This window comes from Manis javanica, chromosome 7 (genome assembly GCF_040802235.1).
Source record: "Manis javanica isolate MJ-LG chromosome 7, MJ_LKY, whole genome shotgun sequence".
In the NCBI taxonomy this organism is placed as follows: Eukaryota; Metazoa; Chordata; class Mammalia; order Pholidota; family Manidae; genus Manis; species Manis javanica.
The window spans coordinates 42,411,646-42,430,655 of NC_133162.1; the positions used below are offsets into that span (position 1 = coordinate 42,411,646).

The 19,010-nt window shown below is 37.8% G+C and overlaps 1 protein-coding gene across 49 annotated transcripts in view; it reads left to right on the forward strand.

Moving 5' to 3' along the window:
• Positions 1 to 19,010, forward strand: part of USP54 (ubiquitin specific peptidase 54) — a 141,281-nt gene that overhangs the window by 115,325 nt on the left and 6,946 nt on the right. For 45 of the 49 annotated variants that reach the window (XR_012133175.1, XM_073240822.1, XM_073240845.1 and 42 more), the window contains one exon: positions 1,597 to 2,987. Coding sequence is in view for 47 of the 49 variants with exons in the window: in XM_073240822.1 (XP_073096923.1) it covers positions 1,597 to 2,987 (1,391 nt within the window). In the remaining 2 variants the exon portion in view is untranslated. Of the gene's footprint in view, positions 1 to 1,596; positions 2,988 to 19,010 lie in introns of those variants that run through there. The other 4 variants (XR_012133176.1, XM_073240862.1, XM_073240863.1 and 1 more) reach the window with 2 other exon arrangements.

The following is a 19,010-nucleotide window of genomic DNA, read 5'->3' on the forward strand; positions in this document are numbered from 1 at the left end:
GACACATGGTGAAAAGCTTATCCCACTACTGGTCCTTTTCTTAATAATTCCTAGAAAGATGTGAAAGTATAGCATAATAAGTAGACCACTTGTCCATATTTTCTGTGTGTAAGTTTGTCTCTGGACTTGTATAATAACCTGATTTTTAAATTTATACATACTGTGTTCTTAGACATGGCAGTCTTGAGCTGCATTTCATGCTGCAGTAGAAAACATATGGTCTATTTTGAAATTTCAGTGCTTTCTGTCCCTCAGAGAAGCAGAGAAGGCAGTCTTCCTGCTCTAATTGAACCAAAGAGAAGAGACACTGAAATTGCCTTTCTTTTGCTTCCCTATGGTCAAGGCTAGGAAAAAGTCCCTGTGGCCACTGATGTAGTTCCCACACTTTAGCCCTTGAATTTGGCTGTTAAAATTAGGATAGAGTTAAGTAAAAATTAATTTTGACTGTAAATATGCCTGAGTAATTTTCAGAGTATAAATATTATTAACGCAACTAACAGTTTTTGAACATTTGCCTATGCCCAGGCACTAAGCAAAACACTAAGCAAAATAACTTTAGGAGACAGGACTATTGTTTAGCAATAGTTTATAAGTAAGGAAACTCAAGCTTAAAGAGGATAAAATACGTACGGTACTGAGGATTACTCAGCTAGTAAGTGGTAGAAGCATGGAATTCAAATTCAGGTCTGTTTGACTCCTTTTGGCTTCTCATATATTTTTCATAATGATGTAAGTGTGACTGGGTGATTACATTCACAAAAGGCTACAGTATATTATCATTCAAATTTAATGCTCATAGCTATGATCTTTTTCTTTTCTCCTACTGTATATTCGACTAGTTGAATGCTGAACTGATAATCTAATCAGATATGTTTTAAATATAAGCAATTTAGGCAACTAAATTCTTTCCAGAAAATTTATGCCACTTGATATATGTAGGTGATTGTTTTATTTAAGTGCTTCTAACCCTGAGTTTCTTAGCAAAAATACAAAACAATTACTGAGAAACTAACTAAATACAGTTAATCCCTACACCTACATCTCAAGAGTCACACTACATTAATTTGGGGAAACTAATATCAATAAGTGATACAATCAAATCCAGATTATGGATACATACTTGAAATGGTTGATTTCTGTGTCATTCTATGAGTCCAAATCACTCTGTACACTGTAAAGGTGGCCTTTTGGCTCTCTTGGCTGGTGTGCCTCTCAGGACCCCAGAGTTGTTTCCAAGGTTTGCTTACTTCCCATGTCATCTGCATGTGGGACTAGCAATTTTTGTTTTTTAATTTGCAAGTAGAATATGATTGGAATGGGCTTTCACAAGTAGTGAGGAATATTGGAAGGACTTTACTTAACATTACGGTATGCAGCTTTGATGAGGGCATTTAATAATGAGGATTAATATTACCTACTACCTGGGTGTGAGTGGACCATGTGCCTTCTCTTCTCTTCCACCTGTGCTTGTCTTTCCATTTATTTTTACTGTTCCCTCTGTGGGTAGCTAGAAATGAGAAATGAATGAAGAATTCGTTTTGTAAGTGATCTCGTCAATCAAGGCAGCTTATGACTGGCTTTCTCCATTTATTTCAGTGAACAACCTATCTCGCTCCAAGTATTACTAAGCCGGGAGGCCCAGCTGGAACCCTGCACGAATACAAAGTTTGGGGCCAGTTCTTTTGTCCATTCACCTGCTTCCTGCCATGAGTCACACTCATCACTCTTCCCAGAGTCATCTGCCCTGTCTGCTCCACAGCACAATCCCCCTAACAGGTCTGCCTTGAACCTTCTGACTTCAGTTGAGGTGGACAGCACTGACCCCTCTGCGTTCCACAGGCAGGGCTTACCTAAAACACCAGGGAGGACTGAGAATGCTCATCATGGTTGGAAACTCTTAGATGTACCAGAGAGTAAGCTGCAAAGCTCCTGGGGTGACAACAGCTGCACCAAGTTCCCCCTACAAGAAGGAAGAGGCATTGATCAAGAACAGCTATTCCAAGAAAAGAGGGATCCTGCTGAGTCATTCCAGGTGATGCTTTGGTCACACCCACCTGGAATAGCCACATCTGAGAAAGGAGATGCACACAGCCTAGGCTGCAGTCCTTCAAGTTTATCAATTCAGCCCAGCCTTCCCCTGTACAGGGCCTGCCACCCCATAATGCCTGTTGCTTCCTTGACTCTGCATCACTCTCCTGATACTGTACAGAAAACTAGCAAATGCCTCCAAACCAAAAGTCTCAAAACTTTGACTTCAAAAGTGGACAGAGGCAGTGAAGATCCCCATAGACCAGAGTTTCCCAGCACAAAGGGGCTTGTCCGCTCTCTAGCAGAGCAGTTCCAGAGAATGCAGGTTGCTCCCACAAGGGATGATACAAGTTCCCAGAATAGAAGTCTGCCAAATAATCTAAGGAAGAACTCTTCTCCTTCCGATTGTAAGCCTCCTTTTTCACAGAGTCAAGGGAAAGGCCTCTGGCTTTGGGAAAAACAGCAAATCTTTTTGGATGATAGGGACAGACTGCCTTCCTGGGAAGAGCCTGCTAATTATCCTTGTCTTGACATGCATGCTGGGCTGCCTAATGGTGAAACCTCTAGAGGAAGACAGCCCAGGTTGGCAGAGCCAGGTATGTACCAAGGGAAGGCATCTCAAGTGAGAGATGCTAGGCCCAAAGAGCTGGGCACCAGTATCGACTTGGGGACTTCCTTGCCTTTGGATTCCTGGGTGAATGTCACAAGGCTCTTTGATTCTCAGCTTAATAATCATGGGGTCCCTAGGGTAAGAATGAAGTCCTCCTCCCATGATTCCCACACCTGTGTAGCATACCCAGAAAGAAACCACATCCTTTTGCATCCACATTGGAACCAAGACACAGAGAAGGAGGCCTCAGAATTGGAGTCTTTCTACCAGGCCAGTCTTCAGGCTTCTCAAGCTGGCTGTTCTGGATGGGGGCAGCAGGATGTGGCGTGGCACCCACTTAGCCAAACAGGTAAGAATGCAACTAGGGGCAGGGGAAGAAGGTATAAAAGCTAGAAGCAAGAGGACAAGATCAGAAAAGAGGTAGTGTTCTGTCCAAATAATATCCCCAGCTTAGCGGGTAGTGGTAGAACTTCTGACGACTAATAAATACTTTAGGACAAGGGCTAGATAGTTTTCTGGCTAAAGTGAAGAATGGGGACAGAATCATCACTTGTGGCCCAGTTTCCTCCTTTTAAAGAAAGAGACCAATGAGTATACACCCAGGGCTTCTGTGGTGTACAATGCTAAGAAATGGTTCATAGGTCTTTTTTTTTTTTAGATAATTATTTTTTATTGAAGGGTAGTTGACACACAGTATTACATTAGTTTCAGGTGTACAACACAGTGATTCAACATTTATATACATGATAATTCTAGGTACTAGCTATCACCATACCAAGTTGTTACAATATTTTGACTATATTCCTTATACTATACATTACATCCCGGTTACTTATTTATTTTACAATTGGAAGTGTGTACTTTTTTTTTGTGTGTGTGTGTGAGGGCATCTCTCCTATTTATTGATCAAATGGTTGTTAACAATAAAATTCTGTATAGGAGAGTCAATGCTCAATGCACAATCATTAATCCACCCCAAGCCTAATTTTTGTCAGTCTCCAATCTTCTGAAGCATAACGAACAAGTTCTTACATGGAGAACAAATTCTTACATAGTGAATAAGTTACATGGTGAACAGTACAAGGGCAGTCTTCACAGAAACTTTCGGTTTTGATCATGCATTATGAACTATAAACAATCAGTTCAAATATGAATATTCATTTGATTTTTATACTTGATTTATATGTGGGTACCACATTTCTCTCTTTATTATTATTATTTTTAATAAAATGCTGAATGGTAGGTAGATGCAAGATAAAGGTAGAAAACATAGTTTAGTGTTGTAAGAGAGCAAATGTAGATGATCAGGTGTGTGCCTGTAGACTATGTGTTAATCCAAGCTAGACAAGGGCAATAAAACATCCATGGATGCAGCAGATTTCTCTCAGAACAGGGGGGGAGAGGTTCTAAGCCTCACCTCTGTTGATCCCCAATTTCTCACCTGATGGCCCCCCTGCGACTGTGCCTGTCTTCGGTTGTTCCTCCCTTAAGGAATCTTACCCGTCTCTGGCTAACCAGTCATCTTCCGGGGCCAGACAGGGAAATGTAAAGTTGGTTAAGTGAGAGAGAAGCCTTATTGTTTGAAAAGGTTAGTTTTTTACTTCTTTGTCATAGGTCTTTGAGAATAACTCAGCAGGAGGTGGGGGAGGCTGAGAGGAAGATATAGTCTTCTGTGGTTTAGGAGCTGAACTAAACCAAGATCCAGCTTCCAGATCCAACTAGCTACAAGGATGTCCACATTTAGTGAAGTTTCCAAGTGGCTTTTCCATATCACAATGGATTAGCACTATCAAGCCTTTCCCTGATCCCTTCAGGAGCTGCCAGGTTTAGAATTTTCAAAGTAGTATGCCTGTAGGGTACCTGACGTTCCCTGAGATTATATTGTGTTAAGAATAAAGTCTGTACCTTAAATGTACATCACAGACTTAGTTCTGGAAGTAGAAGACATGAAGGATATTTATATCTTAGTTTGATACATTTAGGAATTCCAAAGTCTGAACTGTGTTCCTGGCTCCATCATTAACTGTCACTATAAATTTGGACAAGTCCCTTAATATCCCAGGGCCAGTTTTTACCTGTAAAATGAGGGTATTGGTTTATGGATTTTTTAAAGATACTTTCCAACTCTTAAAGTGGTATGTATGATTCTGTGAAATACCCAGAGAATTTTAACTTCAGCTTGGGTATGACAATTTCCATGATGGTACAGGTTCCTTGCATGCTGCCAACAATTGTCTAATTACAGCCAAACAAAAGTTTATTGAATATCTACTATGTTCCCAGGAGCTGTGGGAGGAATATCACATACATATAAGATTTGATTTTAAGATACATTTTTTAAGATCTGCATCCTAGTATAGACTTTTAAATAACATTTATTAAGTGCTTCTTAGATACATAGGACAGGGCAGTATGGTAAGATTATAAAGAATGAGGAAAAGCTGAAGTCTGCCTCAAATGGCTTCCTGTCCAATATAAGGGAGAAAGATACATAAATGTCAAGTGTTTGAAGACTAATAAACAAATATTAAAGAATACACTGTGATTAGAATTAAACTAACTTAATGTCAAATATTTAAATGCCCTTGTATTAACCAAAATAAATTTTCAATTGTTGATAGTTTTGAAAATATATAAAGTAACAAAAATCACTGATAATCCCATTCTCAGTAATTTCATGAGTTTACTTCTTGCTTTGTTTTTTATGCATATATACTACATATTTGTTTGGTTTTGTTTTTACAGAAAGTAGGATCATTACAATATGTGTTTACAGTTCTGTCATTTTCTTACATTACACCCATGAGTATTTTCCCTTTGAAAAAAACTACCTTTAATGACTAAAATATAATGCATATGAACATACTATAATATGGGCAACCATTCTACTATGGTTGGATAGGTTACTTCCATTTTTACAGTAATGGGCACTGTGATGATTTATACTTAAATGTTTAGCCATACTTCTGATAGCTCCTTAGAGTAAACTTTTAGAAGGGTAATAACAATTAAAGACTATAAAATTTTTAAAATCTCTTGATACATACTGGTAAATTAGCCTCCAGGAAAGTTTTATTTCTAAAAACAATATGGTAGAGTACCTGCCAACATTTATTTATTACTTATTAGTGAACAAAAACTAATTTAAAAGATCCATATAATGAGTAAGTTCTTAAAACTTTGTCACATCAAACTAGCCTTTATTTTTGCTAGAATCTGTTTTAAATTGAGTCTTTAAGAACTGACATGACAGAATAAAAAAAAGTGATCAGGTGAAATAAATCAGGAAGTAGATAATGCAGGAAAATGCCAATTAGGATCCATATATGACAATGTATCTTTGGGGGAGTCCTTCTTTATCTTATTGTGAAGCAATTTGTTAAGTGCCCAATTACTTTTTTCTCCAGCTTTATTGATATAATTGACAAATAACAGTGTGTAGGTTTAAGGTATATAATGTGATGGTTTGATACATGACTACATTGACAAGTGATTAGCATTATAAGGTTAGTTAACATAACCATCACCATCCATAATTACTTTTTTTGTGTGTGTATATGGTTAAGAGCATTTAAGATCTACTCTCTTTTAGCAACTTTAAGATGTCTATCTAATACAATATTGTTAATTATAGTCACAGTGCTGTTCATTAGAGCCCCAGAACTTATTCATCTTATAACTGGAAGTTTGTACCCTTAGACCGTTTGCATTTCCCCCCATCCCCCAGGCCCTGGCAACTACCATTCTAGTCTCTGTTTCTATGAGTTTGGCTTTTCATACATTGCACATCCAAAGAGATCATACAGTATTTTTCTCTGACTTATTACTTTAAAAAATAATAAAAGCTGTATTGATATATAGTTTATATACTGTACAATTCACCTAATCAAAGTGTACAATTCAATGTTTTTAAACTATATTCACAGAATCGTCCATCCATAATCAGTTTTCAAATGTTTTCATCCCCCCAAAAAAGAAACCTTGCACCCCTTAATAGTCACTCCATTTCCCCTTTCACCTCTCTCCCCAGCCCCAAGCAACCTCCTATCTATTTTCTGTCTAAAAATTTGCCTGTTTTGGACATTTCATATAAATGGAATCATATAGTATATGGTATTTGTGACCAGATTAATTCTGACATGACTATAGATCTAAAGAGTTATGTAAACACTGCCCTCGACCTATATTCTAAATGTCATAGTATTTAAAATTAGGCAGACATCATCTTAAAAATAAAAAACAACTTTTTTATGGAAAATTTCAAATACATTTAAAAGTAAAGAATAAGAGTAAATGTTGTAATAGCCCCCTCTGTACTTATCACTGGTTTCCATCATGATTATCTTGGCCAATTATCAACATACAACCTGTTTTGATTTAGCTATAACCTACCTTCCACTTGCCTTTCTCCACTGGATTATTTTAAAGCAAATTCTAGACATTGTATCATTTCATCTATAAATAGTTTGGAATGTATCTCTAAGAAATAAGGACTCTTTCTTTTTAAAGGCAGAACTATAATATCATTATGCCTAAAGAATTAACAGCAATTTCTTAATATAATACAGTAACTAGCCAGTATTCAAATGTTCTCAGTTGCCCCATAGATGTCTTTTCACTGTTGGTTTATTTCGAATGAGAGTCCAAACAAGATTCACGCATTACTTTTCTTTTTTTTATTAAGGTATCACTGATATACACTCTTATGAAGATTTCACAAGAAAAACAATGTGGTTACTACATTCACCCATATTATCGAGTCCCCCCCTTACCCCACTGCAGTCACTGTCCATCAGTGTAGTAAGATGCCACAGAGTCACTACTAGTCTTCTCTCTGCTACACTGTCTTCCCCATGATCTCCCCCACACCATGTGTGCCAGTCGTAATACCCCTCAAACCCCTTCTGCCTCCCTCCCCACCTGCCCTCCCCCACCACTCCCCTTTGGTAACCACAAGTCCCTTTCTGGAGTCTGAGTCTGCTGCTATTTTAGTCCTTCAGTTTTGCTTCGTTGTTACATTCCACAAATGAGGGAAATCATTTGCTACTTGTCTTTCTCCACCTGGCTTGTTTCACTGAGCATAATATTTCCAGCTCTATGCATGTTGTTGCAAATGGTAGGATTTGTTTCTTTCTTATGGATGAACAGTATTCCATTGTGTATATGTACTACATCTTCTTTATACATTCATCTAATGATGGACACTGAGGTTGCTTCCATATCTTGGCTATTGTAAATAGTGCTGCAATAAACATAGGGGTGCATATGTCTTTTTGAATCTGATAAATTATATTCTTTGGGTAAATTCCTTAGAGTGGGATTCCTGCATAAAATGGTATTTCTATTTTTAGTTTTTTGAGGAACCTCCACATTGCTTTCCACAATGGTTGAACTAGCTTAAATTCCCACTAGCAGTGTAGGAGGGTTCCCCTTTCTGCAAATCCTTGCCAACATTTGTTGTTCTTAGTCTTTTTGATACTGGCCATCCTAACTGGAGTGAGGTGCTATCTCATTGTGGTTTTTATTTGCATTTCTTTGTGAAGCATCTTTTCATATGCCTGTTGGCCATCTGAATTTTTTCTTTGGAGAAGTGTCTGTTCAGATCCTCTGCCCATTTTTTAATTGGGTTATTTGCTTTTTGATTGTTGAGGCATGTAAGTTCTTTATGTATTTTGGATGTTAACCCCTTGTTGGATATGTTGCTTACAAATATATTCTCCCATACTGTAGGATGCCTTTTTGTTCTGTTGATGGTGTCCTTTGCTGTACAGAAACTTTTTAGTTTGATGTTCCCATGTGTTCATTTTTGCTTTTGTTTCCCTTGCTCGAGAAGATGCATTCAGGAAAAAGTTGCTCATGTTTATATCAGGAGATATTTGCTTGTCTTCTAAGAGTTTATGGTTTCATGATTTATATTCAGGTCTTTGATCCATTTTGAATTTACTTTTGTGTATGGGGTTAGACTATAATCCAGTTTCATTCTCTTGCATATAGCTGTCCAGTTTTGCCAACACCAGTTGTTGAAGAGGCTGTCATTTCCCCACTGTATGTCCATGGTTCTTTTATTGTATATTAATTGACCATATATGGTTGGGTTTATATCTGGGCTCTCTAGTCTGTTCCATTGGTCTATGGGTCTGTTCTTGTGCCAGTATCAAACTGTCTTGATTACTGTGGCTTTGTAGAAGAGCTTGAAGTTGGGGAGCGTAATCCCTCCAGCTTTATTCTTCCTTCTCAGGATTGCTTTGGCTATTCAGGGTCTTCTGTGGTACCATATGAACTTTAGAATGATTTGCTCTAGTTCATTGAAGAATACTGTTGGTACTTTAATAGGAATTGCATTGAATCTGTAAATTGCTTTAGGCAGGATGGCCAGTTTGACAATATTAATTCTTCCTATCCATGAGCATGGGTTGTGTTTCCATTTATTGGTATCTTTAATTTCTCTCATGAGTATCTAATAGTTTTCAGAGTATAGGTTTTTCACTTCCTTGGTTAGGTTTATTCCTAGGTATTTTATTCTTTTTGATGCAATTGTGAATGGAACTGTTTTCCTGATTTCTCTTTCTGCTAGTTCATCATTAGTGTATAGGAATGCAACAGATTTCTGTGTATTAATTTTGTATCCTGCAACTTGGCTGAATTTAGATATTAGATCTAGTAGTTTTGGAGTGGATTCTTTAGGGTTTTTTATGTACAATATCATGTCATCTGCAAACAGTGACAGTTTAACTTCTGCTTTACCAATCTGGATGCCTTTTATTTCTTTGTTTTGTCTGATTGCTGTGGCAAGGACCTCCAGAACTATTTTGAAAAAAAACTGGAGAGATTGGGCACCCTTGTCTTGTCCCTGATCTTAAAGCAAAGGCTTTCAGCTTCTCGCTCTTAAGTATGATGTTGGCCATAATAAAGTATGGCCTTTATTATGTTGAGGTACTTGCCCTCTATACCCATTTTATTGAGAGTTCTTATCATGAATGGATTTTGAATTTTGTTGAATGCTTTCTCCGCATCAATGGAGATGATCATGTGGTTTTTGTCCTTTTGGTTGATGTGGGGGATGATGATGATGGATTTCCTAATATTGTAACATCCTTGCATCCCTGGAATAAATCCTACTTGATCATGTTGGATGATCTTTTTGATGTATTTTTTAATTCGGGTTGCTGTTATTTTGTTGAGTATTTTTGCATCTATGTTCATCAGGGATATTGGTCTGTAATTTTTTTTTGTGGTGTCTTTCCCTGCTTTTGTTATTAGAGTGATGCTGGCCTCATAGAATGGGTTTGGAAGTATTCCTTCTTCTTCTACATTTTGGAAAACTTTGAGGAGGATGGTATTAGGTCTTCACTAAATGTTTGATAAAATTTAGCAGTGAAATCTTTCTGCACTGATGGACAGTGACTGCATTGGGGTATGGGTGGGAACTTGATAATATGGGTAAATGTGGTAATCACATTGTTTTTTCATGGGAAACCTTCATAAGAGTGTATATCAATCATACATTAATAAAATTTTTAAAAAAAATTTAGCAGTGAAATGACCTGGATCAGAAATTTTGTCTTTAGATACTTTTTTGATTACCCATTCAATTTCATTTCTGGTAATTGGTCTATTCAGATTTTTTGTTTTGTCCTAGGTCAGCCTTGGAAGGTTCTATTTTCCTAGAAAGTTGTCCATTTCCTCTAGGTTATGCAGTTTGTTAGCATATAATTTTTCAAAGTATTCTCTCATAATTCTCTGTGTTTCTGTGGTGTCTGTAGTGATTTTTTCCTTTCTCATTTCTGATTCTGTTTATGTGTGTAGATTCTTTTTTTCTTTTTAAGTCTGGCTAGGGGTTTATCTATTTTGTTTATTTTCTCAAAGAACCAGCTCCTGCTTTCATTGATTCTTTTTTTTTTTCAATATCATTAATGTACAATTACATGAGCAACATTATGGCTACTAGACTCCCCCCATTATCAACTCCCCACGACATACCCCATTATAGTCACTGTCCATCAGTGTAGTAAGATGCTATAGAGTCATTACTTGTCTTCTCTGTGTTATACTGCCTTCCCTGTGCCTCCCTCTACATTATGTGTGCTAATCATAATGCCCCTTTATCGCCCTTAGCCCTCCCTTCCCACCCATCCTCCCCAGTCTCTTTCCTTTGGTAACTGTTAGTCCATTCTTGGGTTTTGTGAGTCTGCTACTGTTTTGTTCCTTCAGTTTTTTCTTTGTTCTTATACTCCACAGATGAGTGAAATCATTTGGTACTTGTCTTTCTCTGCTTGGCTTATTTCACTGAGCATAATACCCTCTAGCTCCATCCATGTTGTTGCAAATGGTAGGATTTGTTTCCTTCTTATGGCTGAATAATACTCCATTGTGTGTATGTACCACATCTTCTTTATCCATTCATCTACTTATGGACACTTAGGTTGCTTCCACTTCTTGGCTATTGTGAATAGTGCTGTGATAAACATAGGGGTGCATATATCTTTTCCAACTGGGCTGTTGCATCCTTAGGGTAAATGTCTAGGAGTGGAATTCCTGGGTCAAATGGTATTTCTATTTTGAGTTTTTTGAAAAACCTCCATACTGCTTTCCACAATGGTTGAACTAATTTACATTCCCACCAGCAGTTCAGAAGGGTTCCCCTTTCTCCACCTCCTTGGCAACATTTGTTCTTTGTCTTTTGGATGTTGGCCATCCTAACTGGTGTGAGGTGATATCTCATTGTGGTTTTAATTTGCATTTCTCTGATGATTAGTGATGTGGAGCAGCTTTTCATGTACCTGTTGGCCATCTGAATTTCTTCTTTGAAGAAGTGTCTGTTCAGCTCCTCTGCCCATTTTTTAATTGGATTACTTGCTTTTTGTTTGTTGAGGTGTGTGAGCTCTTTATATATATTTGGATGTCAACCCTTTATTGGATATGTCATTTTTGAATATATTCTCCCATACTGTAAGATGCCTTTTTGTTCTATTCATGGTGTCCTTTGCTGTACAGAAGCTTTTCAGCGTGATAAGTACCACTTGTTCATTTTTGCTTTTGTTTCCCTTGCCCAGGGAGATATGTTTATGAAAAAGTAGCTCATGTTTATGTCCAGGAGATTTTTGCCTGTTTTTTTTCTGACAGTTTTATGGTTTCATGACTTACATTCAGGTCTTTGATCCATTTTGAGTTTACTTTTGTGTATGGGATTAGACAATGATCCAGTTTCATTCTCTTACATGTAGCTGTCCAGTTTTGCCAACACCAGCTGTTGAAGAGGCTGCCATTTCCCCATTCTATGTCCATGGCTCCTTTATCCTATATAAATTGACCATATATGTTTGTGTTAATATCTGGGCTCTCTATTCTGTTCCATTGGTCTGTGGGTCTGTTCTTGTGCCAGTACCAAATTGTCTTGATTACTGTGGCTTTGTAGTAGAGCTTGAAGTTGGGAAGCGAAATATCCCCTGCTTTATTCTTCCTTCTCAGCTTGTTTTGGCTATTCGGGGTCTTTTTTGGTTCCATATGAATTTTAGAACTATTTGTTCCAGTTTGAGAATGCTATTGGTATTTTGATAGGGATTGCATTAAATCTATAGATTGCTTTAGGCAGGATGGCCATTTTGACAATATCAATTCTTCCTAGCCAAGAGCATGGGATGAATTTCCATTTATTAGTGTCCTCTTTAATTTTTCTTAACAGTGTCTTGCAGTTGTCAGGGTATAGGTCTTTCACTTCCTTGGTTAGGTTTATTCCTAGGTATTTTACTCATTTTGATACAATTGTGAATGGAATTGTTTTCCTGATTTCTCTTTCTGCTAGTTCATCGTTAGTGTATAGGAATGCAACAGATTTCTGCGTATTAATTTTGTGTACTGCATGCAGCTTTGCTGAACTCGGGGATTAGGTCTAATAGTTTTTGGAGTGGAGTCTTTAGGGTTTTTTATGTACAATATCATGTCATCTGTAAACAGTGACAGTTTGACTTCTTCCTTACCAATCTGGATGCCTTTTATTTATTTGTTTTGTCTAATTTCCATTGCTAGGAAGTTAGGTAAGGAACTCCAGTACTATGTTGAATCAAAGTGGGGCGAATGGGCATCCCTGTCTTGTTTCCTATCTTAGAGGAAATACTTACAGCTTCTTGCTCTTAAGTATGATGTTGGCTGTGTGTTTGTCATATATGGCCTTTATTATGTTGAGGTAGTTGCCCTCTATACCCATTTTGTTGAGAGTTTTTATCATGAATGGATGTCGAATTTTGTCAATTGCTTTTTCAGCATTAATGGAGATGATCATGTGGTTTTTGTTCTTCTTTTTGTTGATGTGGTGGATGATGTTGATGGATTCTCGAATGTTATGCCATCCTTGTATCCCTGAGATGAATCCCACTTGGTCATGGTATATGGTCCTCTTGATGTATTTTTGAATTCGGTTTGCTAATATTTTGTTGAGTATTTTTGCATCTGTGTTCCTCAGGGATATTGGTCTGTACTTTTCTTTTTTTTTTTTTTGGTGGGGTCTTTGCCTGGTTTTGGTATTTGTGTGATGCTGGCTTCATAGAATGAGTTTAGAAGTATTTCCTCCTCTTCTACTTTTTGGAAAACTTTAAGGAGAGTGGGTATCATCTTTTCTCTGAATGTCTGATAAAATTCAGCGGTGAATACCTCTGGCCTGGGAGTTTTGTTCTTGGGTAGTTTTTTATTACCAATTCAATTTCATTGCTGGTAATTGGTCTGTTTAGATTTTCTGTTTATTCCTTGGTTAGTCTTGTAAGGTTGTATTTTCCTAGAAAGTTGTGTATTTCTTGTAGGTTATCTTGTTTGTTAGTGTATAGGTTTTCATAGTATTCTCTAATAATTCTTTGTATTTCTGTGGTGTCTGTTGTGACTTTTCCTTTCTCATTTCTGATTCTGTTGTGTGTAGATTCTCTTTTTCTCTTAATAAGTCTGGCTAGGGGTTTATCTATTTTGTTTATTTTCTCAAAGAAACAGCTCTTGGTTTCATTGATTTTTTCTATTGTTTTATTCTTCTCAATTTTATTATTTCTACTTTAATCTTTCTTATGCCCCTCCTTCTTTGACTTAGGGCCTCATTTGTTCTTCTTTTTCTAGTTTCATTAATTATGAGTTTAGACTGTTCATATGGGATTGTTCTTTCCTCTGATAAGCCTGTATTGCAATATACTTCCCTCTTAGCACAGACTTTGCTGCATCTCACAGATTTTGTGGTGTTCAATTATTGTTCTCATTTGTCTCCATATATTGCTTGATCTCTGTTATTTGGTCATTGATCCATTGATTATTTAGGAGATGTTATTAAGCCTCCATGTGTTTGTGGACTTTTTCATTTTCTGTGTGTAATTTATTTCTAGTTTCATTCTTTTGTGGTCTGAGAAGCAGGTTGGTAGAATTTCAATGTTTTTTAATTTACTGAGACTCTTTTTGTGGCCTAGTATATGATGTATTCTTGAAAATGTTCCATGTGCACTTGAGAAGCCTGTGTGTCCTGTTGCTTTTAGATGGAGTGTTCTGTAGATGTCTGTTAGGTCCATCTGTTGTAATACATTGTTTAGTGCCTCTGTCTCCTTACTTATTGTCTGGTGATCTGTCCTTTGGAGCCAATGGAGTGTTGAAGTCTCCAAAATGAGTGTACTGCATCCTATTTCCCCTTTAATTCTGTTAGTATTTGTTTCACATATGTAGGTGATCCTATGTTGGGTGCATAGATATTTATAACAGTTATGTCCTCTGTTGGACTGACCCTTTTATCATTATGTAATGTCCTTCTTTGTCTCTTGTTACTTTCTTTGTTTTGAAGACTATTTTGTCTTATACAAGTACTGCAACTCCTGCTTTTTTCTCCCCATTAGTTGCATGAAATATCTTTTTCCACCCCTTTACTTTGAGTGTGTTTGTCTTTGGGTTTGAAGTGAGTTTCTTGTAGGCAGCATATAGATGGGTCTTGTTTTGTTTTTTTTAATTAAGGTATCATTGATATATATACTCTTATGAAGGTTTCACAAGAAAAGCAATGTGGATATTACATTCACCCTTATTATCAAGTCCCCTCCCTCCATACCCCATGGCAGTCACCGTCCATCAGTGTAGTAAGATGCCACAAAGCCCCTATTTGTCTTCTCTGAGCTGTACTGTCTTCCCTGTGACCCCACATACACCATGGGTTTGGTTTGGTTTTCCATTCTATGACTCTATGTCTTTTAATTGGTGCATTCAGACCATTTACATTTAGGATGATTATTGATAGGTATGTACTTATTATCATTGCAGGCTTTAGATTTGTGATTACCAAAGATTCAAGGGTAATTCCCGTACTATCTAACAGTCTAATTTAACTCACTTAGTATGCTATTAAAAACAAAACCTAAAGGTTCTTTTTTTCCCTCCTTTTTCTTCCTCCTCCATTCTTTATATATTAGGTATCATATTCTGTACTCTTTTACTATCCCTTGATTGACTTTGGTGGTAGTTGATTTGATTTTGCATCTACTTAGTAATTAATTGTTCTACTTACTTTACTGTGGCTTTATTTCCCCTAGTGACAGCTATTTAGCCTTAGGAATAATTCTATCTATATCAGTCCCTTCAAAATACACTGTAGAGGTGGTTTTTGGGAGGTAAATTCTCTCAGCTTTTGCTTATCTGAAAATTGTTTAATCCCTCCTTCAAATCTAAATTATAATCTTCCCAAGTAGAGTATTCTTGGTTTAAAGCCCTTCTGTTTCATTGCATTAAATATATCATGCCACTCCCTTCTGGCATGTAAGGTTTCTGTTGAGAGGTCTGATGATAGCCTGATGGATTTTCCTTTGCATGTGATCTTTTTTCTCTCTTTGGCTGCTTTTAATACTCTGTTCCTATCCTTGATATTTTTCATTTTAATTATTATATGTCTTGGTGTTGTCCTCCTTGGGTCCCTTGTGTTGGGAGACCTGTGCACCTCCATGGCCTAAGAGCTATCTCCTTCCCCAGATTGGGGAAGTTTTCAGCAGTTACCTCCTCAAAGACACTATCTATCTCTTTTTCTGTCTCTTCTTCTTTTGGTACCCCTATAATGTGAGTTTTGTTCCATTTGGATTGGCTACACAGTTCTCTCAATATTCTTTCATTCCTGGAGATCCTTTTTCTTTCTGTTCCTCAGCTTCGTCTCTTCTACTACATTTAATCTGCTTTTAAATTCCTCCATTGTGTTTCTTTTCAGATATAGAATTTCTTAATGATTGACTCCCCATCCTAAATTCATCCCTTAATTCTTGAATATTTTTCTGTATGTCCATGAGCATGTTTATGATTTTAATTTTTAACTCTATTTCAGGAAGATTGGTGAGTTTGTTTCACTTGGGCCTTTTTTTTTGGTGTTTGTGAGATTTTGGGTTGAACCAGGTTCCTTTGCCATTTCATAATTGTGTGTGGTGCCCTCTAGTGCCCAGAAGCTTTAGTCTCTGGAGCTGCTCAACCCATGGAGTGATGTTGGGTGTTGCAGGGGGAGGGGGCGGAAGTAGCCGTTTTCTGCTTCCTGGCTGCAGTGCCTGTCTCCACTGTCAGAACCAGTGGGCTGAGCACACAGGTGTAAGCCTCTGTGCTTTGTTTTTGTAGCTGCCAAAGGTGGGGCCTCCCTGTGTCTGGTCTGACCCAAGGGCAGCGACTGCCGGTTTGCAAGCCAGTTCCGGCAGGCGAGGAGGAAGGCGTAGCAGGCTGCATATTATAGTGGGGGGCCTCGGGGCCAAGTAGCCAGCCACAGGGATGGAGCGCCTGAAGCTCCTGAAAGTTCCCAACCTGCCGGGCAGAACGTGTCCAGACAACCTTGTCACCTATCCCTTCTCCAAAGCAGCAAGCTCTGTGCAGTCCCCGCCCCTTCAGCAGCCCTCTTGCTACTAGGAAGCCTCTCAGACTGCCCTCCATTCCTTTGTCCCAGAGCAGCTGGATATGGATCCCTGTCCTCCACAAATGGCTGGAATCTTGGTCTCTCCAAGTATTCCATCTGTCTTAGCTTTCCAACCCTACTAATGTCCAGAGCATCATGCAGTGTAGGTTTTTCCTCCCAAAGCAGATCTCCAGGGCCAGTTGTTCAGCAGTCCTAGGCTTCCACCCCCTCTCCACTCTGTTTCTCTTCCTCCTGCCAGTGAGCTGGGGTGGGGGAAGGGCTTGGGTCCCACCAGATCAGGGCTTTGGTATATTATTCTGTTTTGTGACGTCTGCTCTGTTCTTCAGGTGTATGCAGTCTGGTGCAGCCTTATTTCCTGTTGCTCTTATGGGATTAGTTGTATTAACTATATTTTCATATTATATGTGGTTTTGGGAGGAGTTCTCTGTCTCATGTCTCATGCCGCCATCTTTAATTGCAGGCTCAATTTTTTAAAAGAAGAATATTTCATAGGCAGTACTTTGTAATTCTTACATGTTACCAGGAAATACATAATGTATGGTAGTCTTTCTTCTTGCTACTACTGATTAATAAGTAGACATCATCTTAACCCGATCTTCTATCAAATCCAGAAATCCCCTCAGCAGTACTCCTTATAGATGGCCACCTCTACTACTTTAATGTCTTTAAAGGAATCAGAATCTACTCCCTTCAGGAGGTTGTAATTCTCACCTCATCTAGGGATCACACTTGACTTGATTAGAGGAGTACCAAACAGTTATAATTCTTAAACCTGGCTGCCCATCATAGTCACCTGAGGAGTGACTTATAAAAAAACAGAAATAATTTTACATAAATGGGATTATAGCACACATGCTATTTTTATTATAGACAGTTTTCTTATTTATCTCTCTCCCCACATCAGTTCCTATCTTTTACCTTTCCAAGTAAATAATCTAATGTGCATATTTCTGTATTTTTCAGTTCATATAATTCTATATAGGGCTTTTTTTGAGGGGGGTAATATTACAGATTTTTTTATTTTAATTCAACAGTGTTTCATGAAAGTCCCTCCAAGTAATCTAGTTTAACTCAATTCATTCTTTTTAGTCACTGGGAAATATTTGATATTGAGGATACCATAATGTATTTAGCCATTCTGCTGTAGATGGGTATTACTTATTTCTAGCTCTTGGCTGCTATGAACAATACCACAGTAAACTGGTAATTTTGCTTCTTATTCCCAGGAGTAAAATTGATGGTTAAGAGGGTGAATATATTTCTTCCCTCCCTCTCTCCTTCCCTCCCTCCCTTCCTTCTACCTACCTACCCATGTACCTATACAATCTTATGATGGTTTCAGATAAACAACACAGTGGTTTCAACATTCAAGAGGGCAAATATATTTCCATATTAATGGATATTTCTACACTGCTTTTTAGAAAGACTATAACATTTCACAAACATTTACTCCAACAATGTTTGACAATATTCTCCCACACTTTTAGGGGAAGCCTTTTCAAAATAAATATTCTCAGCTCCAACCACAAAGACTCTGATTCATTAGGTCTGTGGAGAGGTACAGGAAGCTGTATTTTTAAAAGCTCCAAGATGAATCTGAGGTGGTATTGGAATGACCGCATTTAAGCACCAGGAAATACTAAAAATAACTGGTCTTCTATCTTGGCATCCGGAGTATCATGCTTTAGCCAGATACATTTATTAGAATCAAAATATCAAATCAAGACATGAATTGGTGATGCACATATATGTCAAATGTAGGTCAAGGGCATGTGCATTTTCAGAATGGAATGCTTAATTAGTTGTATTGGGGCGAGCACCTTGGGAATCACATATCCAGTTTGGAGCAGCTCTTCTCTTAATAGTTTAGCAAGATTTTATGGAAGAGATAAGCATTTAGTGATTGTTTAGAATTTAAGCATTTAGTGATTGAGAGAAGCTAATGGGAAAAATAAAAGAGCATTACACATACAAAATGTTGCTGAAGAGCTCCTGCTCATAGTATTTGGAAGTAAACTCAAGAGACTTGAATTTTAATACTGGTTAAACTACTTACTATCTTTTAGACCCTGGAACCAATTTTCCTGATACATAAAATGAGGAGGTTTGGTAAGATTTCTATGATCATTTCAGTTCCTAACTGGACTGAAGATAGTAGTTCCCTTTTCATCACTGATGCTCTAGAGAATCACTATGTTGAACAATTTCCTCTGTATATAAGTATTGGGCACAAGTCTGACAGAAGCAAAGTGGTGTTTATAAAAATGGAGTGAGGCAAGATGGGAACATTCAGCTATCTGTCCATAGACCCCTTTCTCTGTAAGATTCTTCAAGGCCTGTGTTCTGAGATCCTCTTGGCCTATAGGAAACTATCCATGTTCTGAAACTCCTGTTTCTTCGTTCCAGGAGCACGTCTCCATTGGATTCAGGGATGCATATTTGTTAATTAATTAAGCAAGAACTCCCGAGTTTTGTGCTGCCAGGCTG